Source organism: Mytilus galloprovincialis, chromosome 2 (assembly GCF_965363235.1).
Source record: "Mytilus galloprovincialis chromosome 2, xbMytGall1.hap1.1, whole genome shotgun sequence".
Taxonomy (NCBI): domain Eukaryota; kingdom Metazoa; phylum Mollusca; class Bivalvia; order Mytilida; family Mytilidae; genus Mytilus; species Mytilus galloprovincialis.
Genome location: NC_134839.1, coordinates 55,288,797 through 55,315,960, shown reverse-complemented (window position 1 = coordinate 55,315,960; position 27,164 = coordinate 55,288,797). Strand labels below are relative to the sequence as shown.

Genomic DNA, 27,164 nt, shown 5'->3' with positions numbered 1-27,164 from the left:
GGAGTGTGAAATTGGGGTCAAAACTCTAATTTGGGACTAAAATTAGAAAGATTATATTATAGGGAACATATTTATAAAGTTTCAAGTTGATTGGACTTTAACCTCGTCATAAACTACCTTGATCAAAAACTTAAACCTGAAGCAGGACAGAGACGAATGGATGCAAAGACCAAAAACATGTACCTAGGCAGTGCATAAAAAGGTCTCTCACAGAATGGATCATGTTCACAAATGGCTTATAATTGTCCTGAATATTCAAACAGAAAATACTAACATATTCCAGAATAATACAAACACGATTTATTTCAATACAGTTTGAATGTATGACATTGTTTGAATTATGAGGTCCAAATAAAAAGTTGTATTTCATATTTCATATATTGGGTAATGTTTTAAAAAGAACTTGTTTCTATTCAAACCAATACAACTTTTGTGATAATGTTTATGCTGCTTTTCTACATATTTTGATCAACTTGACAAGTATACAATTGCAAGGGGTTTCTCAAAAGGATTGCATATAAACGACTTTTCGTTAAAATCTTGAAAATAATTAATTTAAGAGATAAGACAACTGCGAGACATACTTGAATTTTCGATGCAAGACAATTGCCTTCATGAATCTACTACAATGGTAGTCCTATGTGAAGGGGTAGGATGAAATGATACCTACTGTTGAAACCACTGCAGCTTTCAAAATAATACCCCTGTAAACAAATATAACTTAATTATAAGTCAACTTCTATAATGAGCATTTATTACACCATTTACATTTCTTACACATGTCTACGAATATTTCTGTCTGTTTTAACCTGAGAAACATACTGTTACAAGTTAAAGATACTCTAGTGTATAAAATCTATGTTACTAACATTTTATTGTTAACAGGTACAACAATATTACCACGAGGAAATTTAGCTGCGTTTCAGTTGAAAAACAAAATCAATGTTTACATTTGACAGACATTATCCTATTGAGTGTTCCAAGAATGGCAGGCCAAGTGTAGAATTGAGTTAATTCTCGTCCTTCAATTAATTCATCATATACAACCGACATTCAATCAAAGAACAAACAACATTATGACTACCGGTAAAGATCTCATGATTGCATTTCGTGTATAAAAACATTGCCTTGACAAAGACATATAAAATAATAAATAATAATCTGCCAGATCTTTGCTACACATCACTTTTCCACAGTTTAATTGTTTTGTCATTTTCTAAAGCTGCCGATGCAATAATATTCTCTGTGGGATGACAGGCACAACACAATACCACATCTGAAAGTTCAAGACAATAGATTAACATTCAAAATGAAATTACTTATTCAAAATTTATAAACAAATATTTTAAAAATAAAGTAGTGCAATTTTAACCTTTCCGGCTTGTTATTTTGTAGCAGGGTTGATAAAGTATAACCCCTGCCCAGGTTTTAACAGGCCGGGCAATACTCCTAGAAACAGTTATAAAGAGCAATACTGGGTTATTGGATTTTTCAAGCTTATTTTTACACAAAATAGTAAAAACTTGTTGTAGTTTAATAGTTTTATAGCTAAATAAATACATTTTATAGAGATAACCATTGAGTCATGATAGTGACATCTATGAAGATTGAGAATTCAATTTCTTCCCTATCTCCACTAATTCTATGTAGGCCGAATACGTTTACAACATTTCAGAACCACATTATCCCAATTGCTCCAGTGATGATCAGATCACTGAGGATATTTTCCCTGACAGTGAATACAAACTTTACTTAATAATGTATGGTATATAAAACTTTTGAATATTGTTAAAATGGAAATTTACAAGAACCATTTAGAATTGATGATGACAGAGCTTGAAATACTGTGCATTCTAAGAATTGCAATCAAATCAGCTGTCATAAATCTTAAAAATAGTACCTGTGTGACCCTGTAATTTCTGTACTATTTCTTTCGTCTGTAAATTCCATATAAATACTGTATTGTCTTCTGAACCAGATACTATCCACTAAAATAGTTAAAAAAAACATGAGAATAAAAAAGATGTACACAAAAGAAGGATTTCCCCTCAGGTTTAAACATAAGCCTTAAACTTCCTTTTTATATGCAACTTGAGTTTGAAAACATGCTCTGTTATTTATACCTCATTGTTAAAAATATTAACATAACTCAATAAAAGAATGAGTCATTAAATCCATTGAAAATAAAGCAAATATTAATTAATACTGTATTAAAGGGAGTCAACTCTTGAAATTTTCAGACATCTAAGGTGTAGTTAGTATTTGTGTCATAGGCTTGCTGTCTCATTAACATATACCAGATCATATTTTTTACTTATATTCAGAAAGATAAAATCTCCTTGATAAAGCATAAAATAATATTGACATATCAGAAATGTTTTTAGTGACATTTTGCTATTTCCTTTAACTCAAAAATCATGTCTGACAGTCTTATTATCAAAAGGATATGGTCTTGATAGTTTTTGTATGAAAATATCTTGTTTTGTACATTTTGAAGTTTCTGCATATGTGTTCTTGTTAATTTAACAATATATTTCTTTAAAAAAAAATAGGACTGAGAATGATATTACATATCAAATCAAATATATGCAGTTGCCACTCAATCCAGATAATCTCTGATTTAAGACCGTCTGGGTAGAGGAGATTTGCTTATATTAAGTTACTAAAATATTACAGACGTTGGTCAAATGTTGCTAAATTAGAGAGGGCTGTTTCAAAAATAAACATATGTGGGGAAGGAGGCACTTTTTATTTGACCCCACCATGCATACATTTTATATTGGATAATTAAATGTTCAAGCAATCTTTCTTCAATAACCACCACCTATCAAACTTTAATAAAAGTGCCATCCTCTCTCCCCCTTCATACAATTAATTCTGGAAAAGCGCTCATTTTAAGGGAAAGTGATTAAATAAAAATTCAAAATTTACAGAGCAAGAGTATACAAGACACTAATTGTGGGTTCTATTTATAAAATGACAGTTGAAGAACACACCAGGTATGTTCCCAGTAGAAATTTGATAATTGTGTAGCCTTCAAAATGGGGTAGAAAGGGGGATAATCAGTTTTGATGTGATTTTTCCTAAAAATTGAAATTGTATTGATATCCCTTTTGGCATTGGCGTTGATACATATCATTAAAGGGAGCATCCTCAAAATAATTTTTGGAAAATATTTTCTGAAGAAATTTATAGGTCTCAGGAAATAAAGTATGAAATATGGTTTAGCACTGAACATTGTGTTACTTCAAACTAGGGACATTTTGTAGCTAGTCTTTGGTCAATTAAAGGGATGAAAACAAATTTTAATATATTTGGCCTGAATGTTTTTAATTTCATCCGATGTTAATAGAGCATTTTTTTGGCAGTTAGAGTGGGGTGCTCATTTTCGCCATATCTTTCCATGTTTTCTACAGTTTATGTTCAGATCTATGTTTTTGAAGTATACTGATATTTCTATAGGAAGATAACTTCAAATGCAAAATATTCTTAAGCTTGAAAACGTCTTTGTTTGAAAATAATGATCTGAAAAGTAAGATTAAAGGGTGTTTGAAATTGCCTGATATTTTGTCAATGGGGGGACACATATTCGCCGTTTTTACACATCTATTTAAAACCAAATAACTGCAGCTTTAAAAAATATTTATCAAATCAATTTCATTATAGATGAATAGCAAACATTTCAAATGTGTAAAGAACTGACATTTAGGGCAATCAGTCACAGAATTACTAGGAAATACTTTTTTGAATTATTTTTTTTCATTCAGGAAATTGGCTGAAAATCGTTGTCTGTTTTTCGGTAAGTGCCGAAATTTTGTCTTAGTTTAAAAAATAATCATATTTGTTATAATAATATAATTCACCGGCATATTTCTTCCATTTCACCCATCCTTTGAAGTTTTTACACCTCAAAATCATAAAACGGCGAAATTGTGTCCCCGGCGAATATGAGCACCTCACTCTAATGAGCAATACTTTTTTAATTGATCATGTAATAAAACTTTACTTCTAGATTATGATAATTAAGTACGAGTAGAGTAATTACACTTTAACTAGAGGCTCTCAAGAGCCTGTGTCGCTCACCTGTTAATGTGTTTACTGATGTCGGCCATCTTCGTTGGTAGGCGGGGTCATTAGACACTTTTTTTTTAAATAGATACCCTAGTATTATGATTGTGGCCAAGTTTGGTTAAATTTGGCCAAGTCGTTTTAGAAAAGATTTTTATACAAGTTACAAAAATGACGAAAAGTTGTTCAATATTGACTATAAAGGGCAATAACTCCTTAAGGGGTCCTCTAACAATTTTGATCATGCTGACTTATTTGTAGATCTTACTTTGCTGAACATTATTGCTGTTTACAGTTTATCTCTATCTATAATAGTATTCAAGATAATAACCAAAAACTGCAAAATTTCCTTAAAATCACCAATTTTAGGGCAGCAACCCAACAACAGGTTGTCCGATTCAACTCAAAATTTGTGAGGGGATATATCTTATTCTGATGGACATTTAAATCTTGAAAGATTTGCCCTAAATGTCTTAGTTTCAAAGATATAAAGCAAAAACTGCATTTTACCACTATGTTCTAATTTTAGCCATGTCGGCCATTTTGTTTGGCAGGCTGGGTCATCGGACACATTTTTTAAACTATAAACCACAATGATAATTGTGGCCAAGTTTGGTTAAATTTGGCAAAGTAGTTTTGGAGAAGAAGATTTTTAGAAAAGTTACAAAAAATGACGAAAAGTTGTTAAAAATTGACTATAAAGGGCAATAACTCCTTAAGGGGTCAACTGACAATTTTGGTCATGTTTACTTATTTGTAGGTCTTACTTTGCTGAACATTATTGCTGTTTACAGTTTATCTCTATCTATAATAGTATTCAAGATAATAACCATGATAACCAAAAACTGCAAAATTTCCTTAAAATAACCATTTCACAGGCAGCAACCCAACAATAGGTTGTCCTATTCGTCTGAAAATTTCAAGGCAGATAGATCTTGACCTGATCAACCATTTTACCCTCTGTCAGATTTGCTCTAAATGCTTTGGTTTTTGAGTTATTAGCCAAAAACTGCATTTTACCCCTATGTTCTATTTTTAGCCATGGCGGCCATCTTGGTTGGTTTGACGGGTCACGCCACACATTTTTTAAACTAGATACCCCAAGGATGATTGTGGCCAAGTTTGGTAGAATTTGGCCCAGTAGTTTCAGAGGAGAAGATTTTTGTAAAAGTTTACGGACGACGGACGACAGACGACGGACGCAGGACGACGGACGACGGACGCCAAGTGATGAGAAAAGCTCACTTGACCTTTCAGGTCAGGTGAGCTAAAAAGGGTTATTTATTCTTAAAAAACTATAAACTTTTTAAAGAAATTAATCTTTAGATACAGTTGATTTGTGAATAATAATCAAGAATTTAGTGCTACATATTGGGGCTCTTGAATCTTAATTATAATAAGTATGACTCATTAGAAAAGAGGATATATATCCTTTTATGCCTTCACAGCTATGCTAACAACACACAAATAATTTGATAGGTGAGTGTGACACATCTTACATGAAAAAAACTTGGTTACATGATATATAATGGGGTATTTAACTAGAGGCTCTAAAGAGCCTGTGTCGCTCACCTTGGTCTATGTGCATATTAAACAAAGGAGTCACAAATGGATTCATGACAAAATTGTATTTTGGTGATGGTGATTTGTTTGAAGTTCTTACTTTACTGAACATTCTTGCTTCTTACAATTATATCTATAATGAACTTTGCCCATTAGTAACAGAGAAAAATATTTGGTAAAAATTTACATAAATTTACCAAATTAATGAAAATTGTTAAAAATTGACTATAAAGGGCAATAACTCCTTAAGGGGTCAATTGACCATTTAGGTCATGTGGACTTATTTGTAGATCTTACTTTGATGAACATTATCGCTGTTTACAGTTTATCGCTATCTATAATAGTATTCAAGATAATAACCAAAAACAGCAAAATTTCTTTAAAAATTACCAATTGGAGGGCAGCAACCCAACAACCGGTTGTCCAATTCATTTGAATATTTCAGGGCAGATATATATTGACTTGATTAACAATTTAACTCCTTGTCAGATTTCCTCTAAATGATTTGGTTTCAGAGTTATAAGCAAAAAACTACATTTTACCCCTGTTCTATTTTTAGCCGTGGTGGCCATCTTGGTTGGATGGCCAGGTCATCGGACACATTTTTCAAACAAGGTACCTCAAAGATAATTGTGGTTAAGTTTGAATTAATTTGGCCTAGTAGTTTCAGAGGAGAAGATTTTTGTAAAAGATAACTAAGATTTACGAAAAATGGTTAAAAATTGACTATAAAGGGCAATAACTCCTAAAGGGGTCAACTGACCATTTCGGTCATGTTGACTTATTTGTAAATCTAATTTTGCTGAACATTATTGCTGTTTACAGTTTATCTCTATCTATAATAATATTCAAGATAATAACCAAAAACGGCAAAATTTCCTCAAAATTACCAATTCAGGGGCAGCAACCCAACAACAGGTTGACCGATTCATCTGAAAATTTCAGGGCAGATAGATCTTGACCTGATAAACATATTTACCCAACATCAGATTTCCTCTAAATGCTTTGGTTTTTGAGTTATAAGCCAAAAACTGCATTTTACCCCTATGTTCTATTTTTAGCCGTGGCGGCCATCTTGGTTGGTTGACCGGGTCACGCCACACATTTTTTGAACTAGATACCCCAAAGATGATTGTGGCCAAGTTTGGATTAATTTGGCCCAGTAGTTTCAGAGGAGAAGATTTTTGTAAAAGATTACTTAGATTTATGAAAAATGGTTAAAAATTGACTATAAAGGGCAATAACTCCTAAAGGGGTCAACTAACCATTTCGGTCATGTTGACTTATTTGTAAATCTAACTTTGCCGAACATTATTGCTGTTTACAGTTTCTCTCTATCTATAATAATATTCAAGATAATAACCAAAAACAGCAAAATTTCCTCAAAATGACCAATTCAGGGGCAGGAACCCAACAACGGGTTGACTGATTCATCTGAAAATTTCAGGGCAGATAGATCTTGACCTGATAAACATATTTACCCCATGTCAGATTTCCTCTAAATGCTTTGGTTTTTGAGTTATAAGCCAAAAACTGCATTTTACCCCTATGTTCTATTTTTAGCTGTGGCGGCCATCTTGGTTGGTTGACCGGGTCACGCCACACATTTTTTAAACTAGATACCCCAATGATGATTGTGGCCAAGTTTGGTTCAATTTGGCCCAGTAGTTTCAGAGGAGAAGATTTTTGTAAAAGTTAACGACGACGGACGACGACGACGACGACGCCGGACGCCGGACGCAAAGTGATGGGAAAAGCTCACTTGGCCCTTCGGGCCAGGTGAGCTAATAAGCTGAAACCAGAAAAAACATACCTTTCCTCCTGTTACAGAAAAGTTTGCAAATATACAGTATTTCTCATTTTTATGACCGCTATATGTTTTCAAACACTGAAAAGAGATAACAAATACATTTGAATAACATACACTCAGTAAATCACTTTTGTATAACAGTCTCTAATATTCTAACAAATACATTGTTTTATGAGGTTTAATTAATCGATCATAAGCTATACATAAATGTTCATGACTTTTAGGTGTTTTTACTAGAAAGTTTTTTATGAAAAGAAGGCAAGATCTTTTTTTTATTTTCTCCATGTGAAATATGAAGAACAATTCAGCCAATTGTTGTGAAACTTGGTAGGATATTTACTCAAGTCTACATTTTACAGAAATTATCCCTTTTATTCTTATAATTTTTTATCAGTAATACTGTTTTGAATTTTCAACTCCTCCTCAATTTCTGAACTTATGTGAACATTGAAAATGCAAACTTACAAAAAGGTGAATTCTTTGTTTTTTCAGATTATTAAAATGTTAATTTCACTGTTTACCAAACATTTTTATTTTATCAAAATAATCAAACTATGCAAAATTTTCCAGTAGTGAACCATCACTTGGGGTTGTAGTCAAATGATCCTCATGAAAATGAGGTGTACCAATGGCTTATCACACTTTAAGCCGATTTCTCAAATCTTGTTTCAGCAATTTCATCCACAAAGGTCAGTCTTCAAACAAAAATGTGTTCCCTTAATAAACTTTAAAATAATGTGGTCTCAATTTTCATCTAAAAGCTAATGAAACAACTTACCTTTCCTTTGCTGTAGTCCCATAATTTTAATGTGCTGAATAAATAATAAGTTATATCAGTGAACAATGTTGTCTTCATGAAAACTTTAAATTGGCATATGAAAAGCTCTAGAAATCAGAAAAATCAAAAAACAAAGAGACCATATCAACATATACTGTATTCAAATAAATATATCTGCAATTGTGTACACTTTATTAAATTTAAAATAACTATTATACACATTTTATTTGATAAAAAATTAACAATCATGTGAATGACTTTCCCTTAATATTTTCATACAATAAAAAATAACGAAATTTTACTATGTTAGGAAAGTGGTGAGTGATTTCTATAATTTGTTTTACTTACTTGTCTAATGTTGCTGCTAAAATGTACTTTCCATTGGGTGAAAATTTGACAAATGACACCGGTGGATTATCATCATCTAGCAATGAAAAACAATGCGAACATAAATACCTCAAATTTGAGGATCACAATTTTTCCTGTCAGTGGAAATAAGCCAAAAAATCATGTTTCAATTGAGTAATATCATCAAAGGTGAAATCAGTGTTTACTTACTGAATACATTATATTGAAAATGAGAGGCATTACAAATATCTTGAATGTTAAACTTTCTCCTATTATTGAATTTTGAAAACCAGATGTCTATTCAGTCAATATAAGAAATTATTTTAATATGAATTTCCAAAGCTTGTAGATAAAATCCAAATCTGAGATGTCCTGTTGTGAATTTGCTTTTACATCACAGTCTTTTAATTGAAGAAGATTCCTTAATGTTTCAACTGGTCTTGGTCTCCTTGAATAAAACAATCTATTCCTAATTTTGGACTATTGAATATTTTACACAAGATGAAAGGAATAATCATCAGAATAAGATCTTACATAAAAACAACAGCATCAGAGTATTAAGGGGATAAAATTAGTTTTAACTTCTCACCTAAAATTCATTATTTTCATTGTCAACCAAGCATTTTTTTTTTTAATTGTGTAACAGTAAAATCTAACTTACCTATCAATGTTTTTAAACACTGGCCTGATGCTGTGTCCCATATTCGACTGAAAATAGTTTTTAATATCATATTTTAACAATACATAATCATCAATGATCTAAAGGTCATTTAAACTGTGCGTAAACAATATAGATTATTTAAAATCAAAACAAAAACAGCACATTTATTTTTTTCTATCATATATAAAAATACCTCTACAAATATTCTTTTTATCAAATGTTTACAAGGATATCTGTTACTTTGTGTTTGTCTCAAATAATATAAATATATTGTGTTGCATTCTTTAGTGTCACTGCACTCAATTCATATGAAAATAAAACATATTGCAGGAAAATGTTATCCTTCCTTGACACTGAAACAACATTTTTCTGAACAAGGATTTATACAATTACCAGTGTTCTCCCCAGAAATTTTGGATAGCATCACATTTTGCGTAAAAAAAAACAACTATTTTTTTTAATGTCATTTGTCGCGTCACGTTGATGCTCTATTTCCTTTATATGTTTTAGTTTATATTGTTCAATTTATAACTGAGAATAAAATTAAACTATAACCACAAAAACAGTTGTTTCAGTTTATGTTTTCTTTATTCATTTATAGTTACAGAATTATTTTTTTCCTTTTGTGCCAAACAAAAATAAATATGTGGTTTCAGTTACCCAACAATAAGTCAAATGAATGAATGGTTCATTATAGTGCAACCTGTATATATACAAAACTAAATATCTAGTACACAAAATTAACTATTTTTTATATTATATTAAGTAAAGATAAAGTAGCAAAAGTAGCAAAAAAAATCAATTTAAAAAACTTTAAAAACTTTTTTTATCATGTTTATGAAATTCATTGTTTCATGGCACTCAATGAATTAGTCCCAGTTGTTTCTTATCTTTACAAACCACTTCCAAAAGATATAAATCAAAAAATCGTGAATGAAATCAAAGAATTTATCAAACTGGTCCGCTATAATCTACCAACTGACATAATAGAATACCTTTCATCAAAACAATACAGGACCCCTATATTTTACCTATTACCAAAAATTCATAAACCAGGAAACCCAGGTAGACCAATAATTTCACAAATAAACTCACCAACCGCGAAATTATCAAAAATTGTAGACCATTACCTTAAACCATTCATTAAACTTGTACCTTCCTACATAAAAGACACCAAGGACTTTCTCATGAAAATAGAGGATCTAAAACAAATCCCACCAAATAGCATCCTAGCTACAGTAGACGTTTCATCTCTTTATACAACAATACCACACAGAGAAGGGATTCTAGCCGCAAAAGAACAATTGGACAAACGAGAATCCAAAAAACCCTCCACATGGATATTATTAAGATTCATGCATTTTATACTTACAAAAAACTGCTTTAGATTCAATGACAAATACTACCAACAAATAATGGGAACAAGCATGGGGACCATAATGGCACCAGAATACGCAATCTTATTTATGGACAAACTGGAGAGAGAATTTATGAAGACACAGGACCTCAAACCACTTGTGTGGTGGAGGTTTATTGATGATATCTTCTTTATATGGCCTCACTCAAGCGAGGATCTTAATTCCTTCATAGAAAGGCTAAACGAGTTTCACCCAACGATAATATTCACCAGCGAGAAGAATAATGAACGGATCAATTTCCTTGACACCACCGTGATTAAAGAAAAAGATGGAACAATCTATACAACACTATACACGAAACCAACAGATGTGAATACTTACTTACATTATAACTCTAACCACCCACCACACCAAAAACGAAGCATCCCATACAGTCAGGCATTAAGGATACGAAGAATTTGCAAGAAAACAGAAGACTTTGAAATCCATACACAAAGAATGCGTGAAAAATTTCTGGAAAAAAACTATCCAGACCATATCATAAAACAAGCTATATCCAAGGCCAAATCTATAAATAGAAGTGACCTTTTAAAAGAACAGAACCAACATGACCAAGTACAGAAACAAATCATTCCATTTGTTACAACCTACAACAAGAAAACGGAAAAAATACCAAAAATCCTAACCAATCGGAAGTACATTTTAAACAGATTACCAGACACCATGAACCTCACCAAATACAAATACACAGTAGCATATAATCGAAGTATAAATTTAAGAAATATGCTAGTCAAGAGCGACATTAAACCAAAATACGGAAAGAAAGGCAGCAAGCCGTGTGGGTATAATTGCTACCTTTGCAGACATATGAAAAAAACAGAAACGGCAAAAAGCCACGCTAACAACTATAAAATAAATATTACTGACGACATATCATGTACTACAAACAATGTAGTATACATGATTGAGTGCAGAATATGCCAATTACAGTATGTAGGACAAACTGGAAACACTTTAAAAGAACGATTCAGGGGACATTTTCAGGACATTAACACGGAAAATAAATTCAAACCAGTATCAATACATTTCACGTTACCACATCACAGTAGGCACGACGTAACAATTACAGGAATTACCAAGACACCAACAGACGTCAACATTCGCTTAAGAACGGAGGAAGCCTGCATCAGACTACTTTCCACAGCAGAACCCTGGGGATTGAATAGGAGACGTTAAATAAATAAATATGGCAAAAACCAAAATAACACAGAGAGCGAGGAATAAAGAAGGATCAGTAGGAATTAAGTGCACAAAATGCAACAAAAAATTGGCAAACTTAATAACCCTAAAAAGGCACAACAGAACTTTTCATGAAGGAACCATCCAGAATTTTAATTGCAATACCTGTGAAGCGAATTTCACTAGAAGATATAACATAAAAAAACATATCCGAGAAAAGCATATTGGAATAGACCAAGAAAATTACACAGAGACTACAGGAACACCTAAACAGATGGCCACCCAGGTTGAGAAATGGGTGCCACCTTTTGAGGCACGAAAATGGGACAGTACGAAAAAACCAACATTTAGGATCATCGCCGGAAAATCTACCGTGACCTACCCAGAAAAGAAAGAAATAACATCAGAAATTCTGGAAAATGATCTATACCTATCGGATTCAAATAGTACAATACATTCTCAAATTCAAACCCCATCAATAGATTGGAATAAATATCGCACCAATAGTTACGGCTATTTAACAGAAAAGAAATCCTACCACCAACAGACGTACCACCATTATGAAAGCTTGGATCAGTATAAAACGAACAATTATGATTACTTAGACACAACTTCAAAGAAAAGCCAAAATTCCCTGATAGACTTAACAAAAGATGAGAGCATTATAGACCTATGCACCAGTGACACCACCATATGTTAACCAGAAACTGAACATTTTAAGATCAATCTATTTATAACTAAAACACTTTCGTTTTTAAATCTATTTTTAATCATTCTATTTTTATTGTGTACAATTATATCCACCATTACGTTACTAATACCTACCATTGTTAACTATAACGTCACTTTATATGCACCACTTTGAGTACCTCAGGCAGAATAAAATGTATAAAAATTGTCCTGAAGACGCCTGCCAAGCAGGCGAAACATGTAGACATTACATAATAAAATTGCAGTCCAATTGAAGTGTTGTTGTCAATTTTGAAGATTATTATCTAAGATTGCAGTCTTGTGCATGATTTGACAACCCGGCATACCAAGGTATCCACCTCAGGGACTCAACCAAAACGATTCGTAAGGCGTTGGTTCACCACACGGAGTTTAATTTACATCAAAATGATATGTATTTTTAACAAAGTTATCTAACAAATAGTCTGTTAATGCGTAGTTTACTCTCTTGGTATATTTTTTCTGTCTACTGTCCATCTGTTGTCATTATCATCAAAATGCGGATTTTGTCATATCTGGTCCGGTTCCTATCCGTAGTTTACACAAAAATGTGCAATGGCGGCCGTAGAAAAATTTACGAAAATGAGTCCGAGAATAAACATTGTTTGACAAGAGATTGTGAATGAATAAGACGCTTTTAATGCATTAAATGGATTAAACATAAACTTAAGCCAATTATGATAACTTTTTAAAGAAGTATTAAACTTATTTTAGCTCTAAACCAAAATCCTCGCTCTCGTATTTCCGGAAGAGAAAAAAAGTAATTTTTGGAGAGTTGCACAAATAAACGATCTTTTTAAAAAAAAAAAAAGAAATCGTTTCAATCTTTGAAATTTCGTAATACAAAACATAGATTTGGAATTGTTTTGTGATTGCATTTTTCCATGTCGAAATTGGTGATTGCAGACACGTGGTATTAGTCATGTCACAAGTGTCAGCTTGGGATATTCGCATCCAAACAGTTATCACCCTGAGGGCAATTAACACCTAGCTATTTAATCTCTTAATTGCCTTTAGTGTCCGACTTAAAGGGATTACAATTAAAGGTGATATAATTTTTATGATCATAATCGATAATAGTCCAAATAATTATGACGTCTGGCAAGGCGTCCCAGAAAAAAATTAAAATAGCCTTGCCAGACGTCATAATTATTTGGACTAAATCGATAATAGATGAAAGTTCAAAATTGAGGACAAGTAAAATAGCATCTTCAAAATAATTATAGCGTCGCGGGAATAATTATAGCGTCGCGGGAATAATTATAGCGTCGCAGGAATTATTATAGTGTCACGGTGAAAAAATATAGCGTCGCGGTACCGCGACGCTATAACGGCCTGGGGAGAACACTGATTACTAGTTTTTGTCATTTCATATTTTTTACTAACTGTAAATTATTTGTTTAGTAGATAGTAGTCTATTATTCACTGCATTCAGAAGCCTCAAATGAAAGACACAAATTTTATTGCACACTTTGAAACTTTCCCAAACATGATTACTGGACAACTTGAAATCTCCTTCACTTTGATCAAGAGTATGGTAGAATATTTATAAATGCAAAACTTACCACAAACCATCATAACTACTTGAAACTATTAATGAACCATCTCTATTAAAATGTACCTACAAGTATATAAACTATGTTAAGATACAACTATATAGACAAGTGCTATATATAGATACAGGGATCTAGGTCGGACAAGTGCTTATAGATACAGGGATCTAGGTCGGACAAGTGCTATATATATAGATACAGGAATCTAGGTCGGACAAGTGCTATATATAGATACAGGAATCTAGGTCGGACAAGTGTTATATATAGATACAGGGATCTAGGTCATAAAATTTTACTCAGTGATCACAGATTTTGTATATCTTAAATTTATGGTAGATTGGTTGAAGTTTTTAAAGAACTCAAAATGTTAAAATCAAATACTCATGATCACACACAACAACAGACAGGACAAATGATTTAGTAAAATATATCTGTTAAGACTACCATTGATTGTTTTACTATAAATTCTACTTCTTTATTAGTGTTCCTTTCAATAACAAAATTTAAAATAATCAATGTTGTCCTTCTTTCATCAAAAAAATGTACAATTGATACAATTGATCAAATTTAAGAGTTAAACATTTCATGCTCTTTCCAAAGAAAACAAAAGGTGTCGAAATTAAATTCTTTTTAATTCCATCTTAATTTCTATTGGCTATGTAATCTAATCAACTTACAGCAGTAACAGGATCTGAGTGAGCCGGCAGCGTCTTCAAGCATTTTCCTGTTTTTACATCCCATATCCTTACACTTTCATCAAACTGTGAAAAACAATTAAACAAATTGATTATGTACAGATCTCAAATTGTAATTATTGTAATAATTGTAAGTTTTCAAAAATACATGAATTTGAAAGTGCAACTAGCATTCTAAAACACAAATTTTTATAAACAATCTAACAATAAAAATCAACCTATCTTTCAAAACACAACATTATATATCTGTTTCCAATTTTGTTATGATATAATTCAAATTTCTTTATTATCTAATCATAGAAAAAACTCCTGAAAAATTATTTTCTGGACACCCCCTGTCAATATTTCAAGCATATACAAGATGGACAAGCAAACATTTTTTCATTGCAGCAAGTTCTACAAGTCACTGGTTTAAAATGGTATTGCTAAAAAAGAATGGGTTTTTTTTGTTTTTGAGTCAAAAATTTTGCCTTGAATCAAGACATGGCAATTATACAATGATTATAAGGACAATTGTCTGAGTCGTCCAAATGATGTGTTTTAAAGAGAGGTAATTCAAAGTAGCCAGTTTTGGTCAATAAGCTAAATCAGTAATGACTTACGAAACTAACAAAAAGGGAGAGTGGTGAAATACGTTAAAATCGGAGAGATGCAACATTAACTTTCCATATTTTTAAACAATCTAAGGAAGGGAATTTCTGTAACTCCAACTAAAATCTATAGAATAAATAACAATAAATTACAAATCATCTTTACTTACTGAACCAGATACAATAAGATTTGATTGTGGATTGAAATTGCAACAAAATACGTAATTACTGTGCCCTTTCAGTGTCTTCATACATTTCCCCTACAATATACAATAAAATTATAAATTAATTCATTAAATAATTGATATATCTACATCAAGCAAGTACAATATTGGGACAAGTTATAAATCATGGACATTTGCCTGAAGGCAAAAAATTATCAAATTATTATAATTTGTTTTTAGTTTGTGCAGTAAATTTAATTCAAAGTAGGTTACAGATAAAATAATTTATAATGATAATAGTTTTTCCCTTTAACAGTCTTCACAATTAAACAAATCCACAAGCTTGAATCTCAATTTTTTGAATTTTTTTGTTGGATTCTGTTGGCTTGTAGAGAAGAATTTTACAAGCTGTAAAACAATTACACCATGCATTGGCCGTAGGAATGTAGGAGTTGTGGTTGAGCATGAAGACTGTTAACACTTACAATTTATGTGTAATCTTTCCCATAAATGTCCCCCACAATGGTTAAGTGAACAGTAGTAGTCTATTTACAGTGTTCAGTAAGCCGCATTGTAATAAAGATTGCATTCTTCGTTATACTGGTGCCTTGTATTTCAATCTTCAGAATGTCATTGATCAAGTTACTTTTAACAAAAGAGATTCAGAAGAGAATTTGGAAAAATGATTATTCTAATAAAACCATAACATTCCTTAATATGTTAATGTTATCATTTTCACAATAAAATTTTGTTTCGACTAGCATTTTACTCTGGATTTAAATTGCAACAAAGTACTGCTTCAGTGTCTTCATACATTAAGTAAAGAAAATGCAGTTTGAAGAATTATGTTGTGAAAACAGCCCAGTTGGTTTATTTTCAAATACATTAAAATAAATTTAATAGAAATAGTCTGTAAATTGGACTTGAAAGAACTTGTAAATACACTCAAGCAGACACTACTCTATAACTAATATTTATTTAACTTACAGTAGCAAAATCCCAAATTTTTAATGTTTTATCGTCAGATGCACTAACAAGTATTCTGCTATCGTTCGACCAAGCAACATCTGAAATACCCTACAAATAAAATAAATAATTAGGCAGAATAAAATTGCATTAAACTTAAACATGAGTAAATTCAATACCCCCTCCCTCCCCAAGCATACATAATTCAGAATGCAAAACTTTAAATCTGTATTTAATCAGTGTTTAGTATTGAAATTATGGACTTATGTGGTTTGTCTTAAAAAAATATACTGCACTGTCCAATCCTCAGCAAGAAATGTAGGGTTTGGGGAAAATATTTACATTTTTACCTTTACGCATTACACACTAACAAGAGCAATGCATCAACTGATGTTTATTGTTTTATATGATGGTATGATGATTTATCATATGTTTAGTAGTAAATACAGTAGTTTTACATATGTGATAAATAGCCTGTTGTTTAATCCATATCGCGCAACTTTGATGCGCACCCTTTATCGCATACCCGTTATCACACCCCTACTTTTTTATTTTTTTTTTTTTTTTTTTTACATAGTCAGTTTTGGTTTTTTTTTTGCTTAAGAAAAATTTTCCTCAAAATAGGTAAATTTTTTGAATGACGTCATTGTTTGGTATGTGACGTCACGAACGTCGAGTTTTCATATTGTATGTGACGTCACGAACGTCAAGTTTTCATATTTTTTGGCACACTAAATGCAACTATGAAAAATACAAAACTCACAAATTAATACAATAATAAATAAAATATTTTTAAAACAACAGCACGCAAATTGTAAGGTAGCCCAGGTGCTTCCGATAAGTAATTGAGCAGTTCTTTTAAGGCCTTTGAAACAAAACAAAAGTAGAACTGAAGGTAACCCAGTGGTATGGATCAGAAAACAGTTCATATAATATAATACTCTTCTGTTGAAATATATGATAAAGTGTATAATACATGGCAAAATCCGTATCACCCTCGACCAATATCGATATTGATGTCTCAGGATGATACGACATATGATACGGATTTTGCCATGTATTATTCTCTATATATACAAGAAGAAAGCTGTTTGTTATACTCAGAGTTTCTCAAAGCATGTTACTATGTAGCTGGTAATCATTACCTTAACACAACTGGGGATTTTTTTTTTTTTTTTTGGGGGGGGTCAAACTTTTGAAATTATGTTCTTAGGGGAGTCATAATGTGGTTTTATAAAATAATGGGGGGGGGGGGGGGGGTTCAAACATAAAATGTTATATTAAAAATTTAAACCGACCCCCTTAGCTGATAAATAATGACAATTCCCTAAATTAAAAAATAACGGTGGCAATATCTTTTGCATAAGTCCATGCACAGTTCAGAATTCAAGTTCAAATTCTGTTCCATATCTATACCCTTTCAAACATCAATACTACTAGAACACACCTGTGATATCGCGGGTCTGTGACTGAACTAAAGTATATAACCATGCGCAAGCCTTATTTTAGTATTAGTATTGACATCTGATATGGTCATGCCGATTATAAGATACACAGTTTTCTCTGATTTCAAATCTTTGTGTTTGAACCCGTCAAACTGGAACTTATCAATTATTGGTAATATTAATTATTTGGAAAACAAAAGGTCATGGAATGGAGTATTTTTTAATCAACAGCATTGTCCTATATTAGTTATATAAATAAAGTTGAATTCTTTGATTCGCTGTTTTACGTCATGTCCGCTAACAAATTGAAAACTGTACCTATACGCCTTATTTTTAGTCACAGATTTTAAGTATTCGTATTGTTATCTTAGAAAGTCTTACTGATTAAAATACTACAATACTAAGGTAACAATTTGACAATTTAGTAGTGTCAACCCTGTGATTATGACCCGTGCATATAACATATTAATCCTGAATACACCGTTTGTTGGTGTGCCTGTCAGATGCGGAACGTACAGATAAGGTAATAGGTAACAGGTGAATATACTATTGGTATCGGTATCGGACTCGACCTGGAACTTCTCAATTATTGGCAATATTAATTACGTGGAAAACAAAAGGGTCTGGAGTGGTGTAATTTTTAATCTACACCTTTGTACTATATTAGTTATATATAAAGTTGAATTCTTTGATTCGTCGTTTTTACGTGATGACGGCTGACAAATTGGACCTCGTAATTTTAGTATTATAGATATTTGATTCTGTACCAAGGGAGACGATCTGGACCATGTGTTTTGCATGTTGTCTATTTTCTTAGAGAAGTTGATTGTTGGCAGTCTGATGTAGAAATATTTGGGGTAATTTCTGTTCCATGTATTACTTATGTTAAAACAAGTGAAACTGCGAGCTACTGCTCACTGATGATACCCCCGCCGCAAGTGGATAATATTAATAGTGTAAAAATATGCAAGTGTTCGGTAAACAGGAAGTTGTCGAGTGATGAATCTGAAAATGCATCACACGGTATAGCTGACTTATATAAATCCTGAAACCAAATTTCAGAAATCCTTGTATTGTAGTTCCTGAGAAAAATGCGACGAAAAATATTCATGGGACGGACGGACTGATGGAAGGACAGACAGAGGTAAAACAGTTTTTTAAAGCGGGGGTATAAAAATGTGACGAAAATTTTCAACTTGGCTATCATGTGTAAAATCATACAAGTGTTCGGTAAGCAGGAAGTTGTCAAGTGATCAATCTGAAAAAGCATCACACGGTATAGCTGACTTAGATAAACCCTGAAACCAAATTTCAGAAATCCTTGTATTGTAGTTCCTGAGAAAAATGCGACGAAAAATATTCATGGGACGGACGGACTGACGGAAGGACAGACAGAGGTAAAACAGTTTTTTAAAGCGGGGGTATAAAAATAATATAATCAAAGACAAATAAGTTAAAAGGGGCACAACTCTAGAACTGTATATGACTCACAACACAATTTCAAACTCTGTCTGTGTTTTATGATTCATAGCATTGTGTAAGAGTTTTATCAAATTTGATGAGACAAACTTAGTAAGACTGTGTTATATTTTTTTAATGGGCATTTTCAAACAATTGTTTTGTTTTTGTTGCTATTGAAAAAATATTTCATATAAATACTTACTAATTTATGGCCACTTATAGTCTTTTCAAATTTCCCGTCATAAGCTCCCCATATCTTTATAAGTTTGTCAGCAGCTAAGGTAATAAAAAATATCTTTCAATTAATTCATTAGCTAAGAATAGAAAAATGCTTTAAATATATGTTTAAACAATTTTGCCTTTCTTACAGAACTTTCAAAATTGAGTCACTATATTCATGCAGATATTTGATCATCAGCTTTGAAAGATAATTAATATCGAAATGTTTGCTTAAATAAAAATTAAAATATTCACATAAATTTTAATTATGGCAAGTCGATGTGAAAGCTTTGCTAGTTGATTCTCTGTGAAAGTATTCGTAAAACTTGAGGAGGTATGGACGAGTAAACACATCACACAGTATAACACGATTACCGTACATGAAGCTGAATAACTAATTACATGAATCTTAAATCAATAGTTTTTTTTAGGGAAAATGTGACACAAATTTTTAATATACATTTGTACAGCCATTGTGTAGGAATATATAAGTATTCAGTAAACAGAAAGTTGATAACGCATCACACAGTTTCATATGGCCACATGGAGCTAAATTTTAAATTTCAAAAAAATTGAGGATTTTGTCTGAGGAAAATAATACAAAATTCAATGGGACTGAAGAATGAAAAGACTGAGAGGTAAGTCACTATTTCCACTACTACTGAATAGGGGTATAATTACATTGGTTATTCCTGATTAATAGAGACCATGCATGCACGTTTTAAAAAAATTCTTTCATTGAAAAGTGATCTTAATTTCTACAATGTTGACAAAGATTCACAAAATGCAACAATAAAGACAATACTTACAGGAACTGGCTAGCCATTCTCCACTTGGACTGAATTTTACTGATGAAACTGCTTTTGTATGGCCTGCCATGGTGAATTTTAATGTGTAATTAGGTTTCTGTAAATACAAAAATACAAGAGTGCACACGCTGAAATGTCTCGCCTTCTATACTAATCATTGATATTATGTTGATAGTCTTAAGTATAAATCTAAGCTTTATTACAACTGTCACATAAACTTTACATTAACCAAGATAACTAAACAAAGACCAATGAACCTTGAAAAAGAGGTCCAGGTCAGATGAACCATGCCAGGCAGACAGGTACAGCTAACAATGCTTCTATACAACATATATAGTTGACACATTACTTATAGTTTAAGAAAAATAGACCAAAACACAAAAATTTAACACTGTGCAATGAACCGTGAAAATGAGGTCACGGTTAAATAAAACCTGCTCGACTGACATAAAGATCATAAAATATTTCCATACACCAAATATAGTTGACCTATGGCATATAGCATTAGATAAAAAGACCAAAACTCAAAAACTTAACTTTGACCACTGAACCATGAATATGAGGTCAAGGTCACATGACATCTGCCCGCTAGACATGTACACTTAACAATCATTCCATACAACAAATATAGTAGACCTATTGCATATGGTATGAGAAAAACAGACCAAAACACAAAAATTTAACTATAACCACTGAACCATGAAAATGAGGTCAAGGTCAGATGACACCTGCCAGTTGGACATGTACACCTTACAGTCCTTCCATACACCGAATATACAAGCCCTATTGCTTATAGTATCTGAGATATGGACTTGACCACCAAAACTTAACCTTGTTCACTGATCCATGAAATGAGGTCGAGGTCAAGTGAAAACTGTCTGAAGGGCATGAGGACCTTGCAAGGTACGCACACATCAAATATAGTTATCCTATTACTTATAATAAGAGAGAATTCAACATTACAAAAAATTTGAACTTTTTTTTCAAGTGGTCACTGAACCATGAAAATGAGGTCAAGGACATTGGACATGTGACTGATGGAAACTTCGTAACATGAAGCATCTATATACAAAGTATGAAGCATCCAGGTCTTCCACCTTCTAAAATATAAAGCTTTTAAGAAGTGAGCTAACGCCGCCGCCGTAGCCGCCGCCGCAGGATCACTATCCCTATGTCGAGCTTTCTGCAACAAAAGTTGCAGGCTCGACAATAAATTACTGATTAATATCCTATTGTTGGAAACATGGTTCATTAAATAGTTGCAATTTGATTTTAAACTTTTGTCAGTAATCATGATTTTTTTTTTACATGAAGATAGGTACTCTTTGTCTTTCTGCTGAAACTTGTGTTTGTGCTTAGTTCCAATCTAAAGAGTCAAGAAACCGTTCTTTGTGTTTTAAAACCACTGTCCTAAGGGGATTGTTGAAGGCTTGCAAATATGTGCCATTTCAAACAAGATTTCTAAAATCCCATAGTTGTCACTAGTTTCTGTTTCCATAATTGAGTTCCTTCATTTTTATAGCAAAAATAATGTTGGTTTTCATTTTGAACTGGTTCTTTAAAATAATCAAAAAGTCTAAAAGGTTTATATGGTAGAGAAAACAGTCTATTTAAGAATATACATAAGTTTTATCATTTTTTTGTTTCTTTCAAAAACCACTTATAATATGCAAGGAGTGTAAATATCAACCACAATAAGTACATAAGGAAATTAAATAAATGTGACATATTCATTTAAACTACACATATTTGACCGCAAATTTTGTATTTGAGATGTAACTAGTAACTGACTTCAATATCCAGGGGTCTCATTAAGATGATTTCTAATAATAACTTTTAAAATTCAATATGCTCCATGAATACACATTAAAATGTGAGAATCTGTTTTTTTTACAATCAATATCTTCAGCTATATATTATGTATATAATCATTTAAATCTTCTGTGTCAGTTTCATTATCTTCAAGACAAGCAACTGGTGTTTTGGCAGTGTCGTGGAGTTGGTGACAAAAGGTGAATTTTCTTTTCATTTGCCTTTGTTGGTCTGTTGATTTTTTTTATTTCAACATCAAAAGAATTCATACATACAACCTTTAAACAAGCAGAAAAGAGTCGGTTAGCATACATTTTTTCTTTCATGACCTATCAACCTACCAATGATTGTGATGATGGTGTTTTGGGTGTTGTGACTGAGGATGATGTCAATGTACTTGATGGAGTAGAGGATACAGGATTTGTTGTGGTACATGGTGGTTTTACATCTCCGGGTGTCTGGGGAGTCTTATTTTCTTCTGTAGACATCTGAAATCAATACAAAGGAATATTTTAATACTGATGCTGCCAGAGATGTAGATTTTATAACAAATGTACACCTGAGGGTTAAACATTTTCTGCCAAACCAAAGGCTAGTACGTTATACTAATAGTAATATGAGGCAGGCATTACCTGTGAAAGGGGACGAATTTAGTATGAATTATCTTTTTTAATTCAAATATATTTTAACTTCAAAATCTGTTTAAAAAGGAAATGGAAATACCGTAATTGTTCGATTTTGATACTGTTGTTAGGGATTTTAGTTATGATGTTATTTAAGTTATGACGTCATATTCAATGTAAACAAATAAACGCCATCATCAGGTAAAGTTTTTTCATATCAAAGAATTATCAAAAATGAAATTGTATCATGTTCCTTCTTATATTCTACTAGTTTGATGAATATATATTTACTCTCAGTCTCATGACAAAGAGACTAGAAAAAGGAAGTAGATTTCTGCATAAATGCAGGAAAATAAAGTCTGAAAAAAAAAAGTTAATGATTTTGTGTTTATTAGTAGAATTATTTTAATTTTTTTACAGGAAATTTTATAAATGGATGGATCTATAAAACCAAATGTTATTTTTTTAAATGGAAATTTTAATAATGGATGGAACTATAAAAACAAATGTTATTTTTTTAAGGGAAATTTTATAAATGGATGGAACTATAAAACCAAATGTTAGCGATAATGTCTTGTAAAAATTGTAGCAGATTCTAAAAAGAAAATATGTCTTCTTTTTCCGTTTTGATTTGCTTCAGGGTAAATGGCATATTATTGTTTATGAAAGACACACTATAATTGGATGCGTGTGACAGATGGTAAGGCCTAAAAAAAAAAATGTTGTGTTTCCGGTCACCCGACCGACCGTCCTTCAGACCCCCGACTCAAAAGTTTTTAAAGCTGATGTGGGAAAAAAATAATTTGTATACCTACCGACCGTTTTTTCTGAAAGAAAATAAAAAAATTTAAGTCCCTCGATCTTTTTATCGCCCCAAAAGAAAACAACGCTAATTTTAAACTCGAGGCTTATTTTTAGAATGTACTGGAAAGTGGAATCTTCTTGGCTAATTATATATGCGGGAGCATGCGTAGTAGTTATTTTTGTTTGTCAGTGTTTGAACATGGCAACACAACGCGTCCTATTCAATGTTCAACGCGGAAAGTGTGACCATTTCGCGGAGAAAAAAATATTTCTAAATTTTACAGAAAGTAACACCTTTTTTGACATTAGCAATGAAATTCATCCAATGTCTAACATCGATGAAAGAAAATACACAACACAAATTTTGGAATTAAATTTATCAAATTTTCATGCCAGACCCTTCTTCAAAATGAACCTGATATTAATCCATCTGAAACTGGTAAGCCAATCAACGTACGCTTTAGACATTCTGATGAAAAGCCACAGATGCTTTGCCAAAAGAAAGTGTCCTTCCAGGTACAGTGTATATAATATATTTGTCTATCTGTAGGTTTGGGATGATGTTTGGTTCATGTTCCTATAAATGAATCTGCCCCACATCTTCTCAATTTCTTTCTCTGACAATCCCAAACTTTTGGTCCTGAAATAGGGGAATTGGGTTTAAAAAGCTAATTTCCTAGGAGAAGTGCTGCCCAAATTTTTTTTAGGTTTGGACTTAGTTTTTTTTCAGGGGTATCTTAAAAGGGGGTAAACTATTAAAGGCTGAAAAAAACTCGTACAATAATCTTGAAACTTGTCAAATGGTCTTTAGCAATGAACAAAGTGTCCATGCCTTTAAACAAAACCGAGACAGCAATGAAGCATAATATTATAAAAAAAAAAAAAAAAAAAAAAAAAAAAAAAATCCCTACCTACCGTCCCTTCAAAATTTCAAGGGGGCGATCGGAAACACAACATTATTTTTTTTAGGCCTAAGTACAATTGCCTGAAATGGGAAAAGTATCGATTCAAGAGAAGGTCATATTAAATGGCAGTACCTTCCTGTTAATAACGGTAAAGATTCTTGCCATATGACGTTAAGGTTTATCATAACCTTTTTGCTAATATAGCCATATGTATACCACAAATTTTATTCAGAATACAGACAAACCTGTGCACCTAAGGAAGTTTTAAGGCATGGCAGGACCTAGATAATGAAATTTGAAATGTATTTATGTTTCAGAAAATTATAAACTTTTCAGGGTTTTGCTTTTAATTTTTGTTCATTCCTGCAGACATGGCAGAAGGTGCAAAAATAAACCAACTTAGGGAACATTTTGAGAAGCTACACTCATATAATCAATGTTGTGAGTAGTATTGATTTAAATAGACAATAGACATCTCAAAACAAATAATAGATGATTAAAATTGTGTAACTGAGTGGACTGTGATGTATCAAATGGAACTTGTGTGTTTGCTATCTTCTGCAGACTTGAAAAAAATGCACAAAATTTTTTATTACTATAAGACAAAAACAATAAGCACATTTAGTTTAGATGAGAGTATGTTTTAAGGAGCACCTCATGCTTGAGTGCATCCTTATAGTTGTCTGTAGAGGTTTGGTTTGAGATATCGGGTGGTAATTTATTCCTATCTTTGATTGTTTGGCTGAAAAAAGAAAATTTAAAGCAGTCTTTAATACATTAAAGTTGTCTGTATGTCTGTTGATGGGTTATTCATGTTCTAGACTGGCTTTTTATGAGTATATCTTGCAATGGTATTGCAATTTCATTGTTGATGACTTTGTGCAACATTTGGAGTCTGGTTTTTAGTCGGTTTTCTTGTAAGGATTGCCATTTTAGATGTTCTATCATTTCAGATACATTGGTATTGTGATATCTGATGCGAGTAAATCATGCAGCTCTTCTTGTACTTGTTCCAATTTATACATATTTTCTGAGGTGTGTGGATCCCAAACTGTACAGTAGTATTCTAAGATTTGGTCTAACTATTGTTTGGTAGGCTCTTTCCTTAATTAATTTTGAATTTATTTTTGGATTATGTCTGATGAATGTTAATGATTGGTTTGCTTTTGCTGCTGATTGTTGAATGTGTTTGTTCCATTTGAGGTCTGAAGAAAGTGTAATAACTAAATATTTTGCAGACTGAACTTGTTCTAGGATATGACCATGCATGTTGTAATAGAAATGTATTTGTTTTTTCTTTGTTGATACTCTAAGGATGTTACATTTGTCCGGGTTGAAAGACATGAGCCAGTCTTTCTCCCATTTTATAGCTGCTTCTATGTCTTCTTGAAGCTTTATGCAATCATTTTGCCAGGTTATAGGCCGATAGATTATGCTGTCGTCTGCAAAAAGTCTTATTTGACTGTGTTTTAGATACATTAGTCTGGTAGGTCGTTAATATATATGAGAAAGAGTATTGGTCCTAGTACAGTGCCCTGAGGAACACCTAATGTTGCTGGAATTATGTTAGAAGTGTTTTCCAGAAGTACTGTTTGGGTTCTATTGGAGAAGACTAATTCGATTGCCTGATCAGAGATGCCATAGTGTTTTAGTTTGTAAAACAGCCGTTTGTGTGGCACTTAATCAAACTCTGACGCAAAATCTGTGATTACTAGGTCAGTTTGAATGTTTTTGTCGTTGTTTTGAGCAAGTTGGTGTACAAGAGAAATTACTTGTGATTCACATGATCTTTTAGATCTGAATCCAAGTTGTAGTTCATACAATATTTTGTTTGTTTCTACGTGTTTCATCATGTTACTTGCTAATATATGTTCTAATAATTTACATGAGATGCAGGTAAGTGATATTGGTCTGTAATTTCCAAGATGATGTTTGTCTTCTTTTTTAAATACTGGAGTAACATTAGCATGGTTCGTCTGAAGGTACTTTGCCCGTCTCAAGAGATTTGTTGAAGATGATAGTAAGAATGTATGAATTCACTCCGTAATGATGCAATGCCGGTGTTCTCATTTCTTTGGCTTTTAATATACGATAATGATTTGAGACCTCTGTTAACCACAAGAAGGATATTTTGATTAATAATGATAAAAAATTTTAACCAATTTGAAGCTATAAATTATAGGTGAAAGTAACCATTTGACGCCCGATGATAAAGGGCATTACTATCCTCATAATAGCTATAAATGAAAGGGAGCTTGACATGTCGTATGTTAAATAATAGTTGCATCTGTATGAATATATGACTTATTTTTGGCTGTTTGACTTTTGGTATTGTTGTGCTTATGTTTACAAACTTTGCATACATTTAGTAAAATCAGGTATTTTTTAAGCTGTGAGCAATCAGCAAGGAAGATCTTACTTTAATGTTTAGCTCTTTGTTTGTGCTGTTCTGATTTTATTGGAATTGATCTATTGAAACTTCTACTATTCTGTCCCTTTCATCTTCCCGCTGTACAATGTTTATGGCCATCAGCACATGGGTACTGTAATACGCATGCCCAGTA

At 32.2% G+C, this 27,164-nt stretch overlaps 1 protein-coding gene across 1 annotated transcript; it reads right to left on the bottom strand.

Moving 5' to 3' along the window:
- Positions 1 to 737: 737 nt before the first annotated feature.
- On the bottom strand, positions 738 to 27,164 carry LOC143063882 (WD repeat-containing protein 5). The gene is made up of 14 exons (XM_076236309.1): positions 27,020 to 27,164; positions 22,610 to 22,756; positions 20,457 to 20,553; positions 19,631 to 19,704; positions 16,544 to 16,633; positions 15,563 to 15,652; positions 14,785 to 14,868; positions 14,120 to 14,175; positions 9,229 to 9,275; positions 8,568 to 8,643; positions 8,220 to 8,253; positions 7,445 to 7,519; positions 1,901 to 1,988; positions 738 to 1,276 (listed from the first exon to the last, which is right to left on the bottom strand). The coding sequence occupies exons 2-14, from the start codon at positions 22,754 to 22,756 to the stop codon at positions 1,176 to 1,178; spliced, it is 1,059 nt and encodes a 352-aa protein (XP_076092424.1). The 5' UTR covers positions 27,020 to 27,164; the 3' UTR covers positions 738 to 1,175.

What these genes read in the sequence shown, in the direction of transcription:
- LOC143063882 (XM_076236309.1), bottom strand. Translation starts at nt 22,756, where the DNA reads ATGTCTACAGAAGAAAATAAGACTCCCCAGACACCCGGAGATGTAAAA. An exon ending in AGAATGGCTAGCCAGTTCCT is followed by an intron (nt 19,705 to 20,456) that starts GTAAGTATTGTC and finishes TTATTACCTTAG; the next exon opens with CTGCTGACAAACTTATAAAG. An exon ending in GGGACTACAGCAAAGGAAAG is followed by an intron (nt 7,520 to 8,219) that starts GTAAGTTGTTTC and finishes ATCTCTTTTCAG; the next exon opens with TGTTTGAAAACATATAGCGG.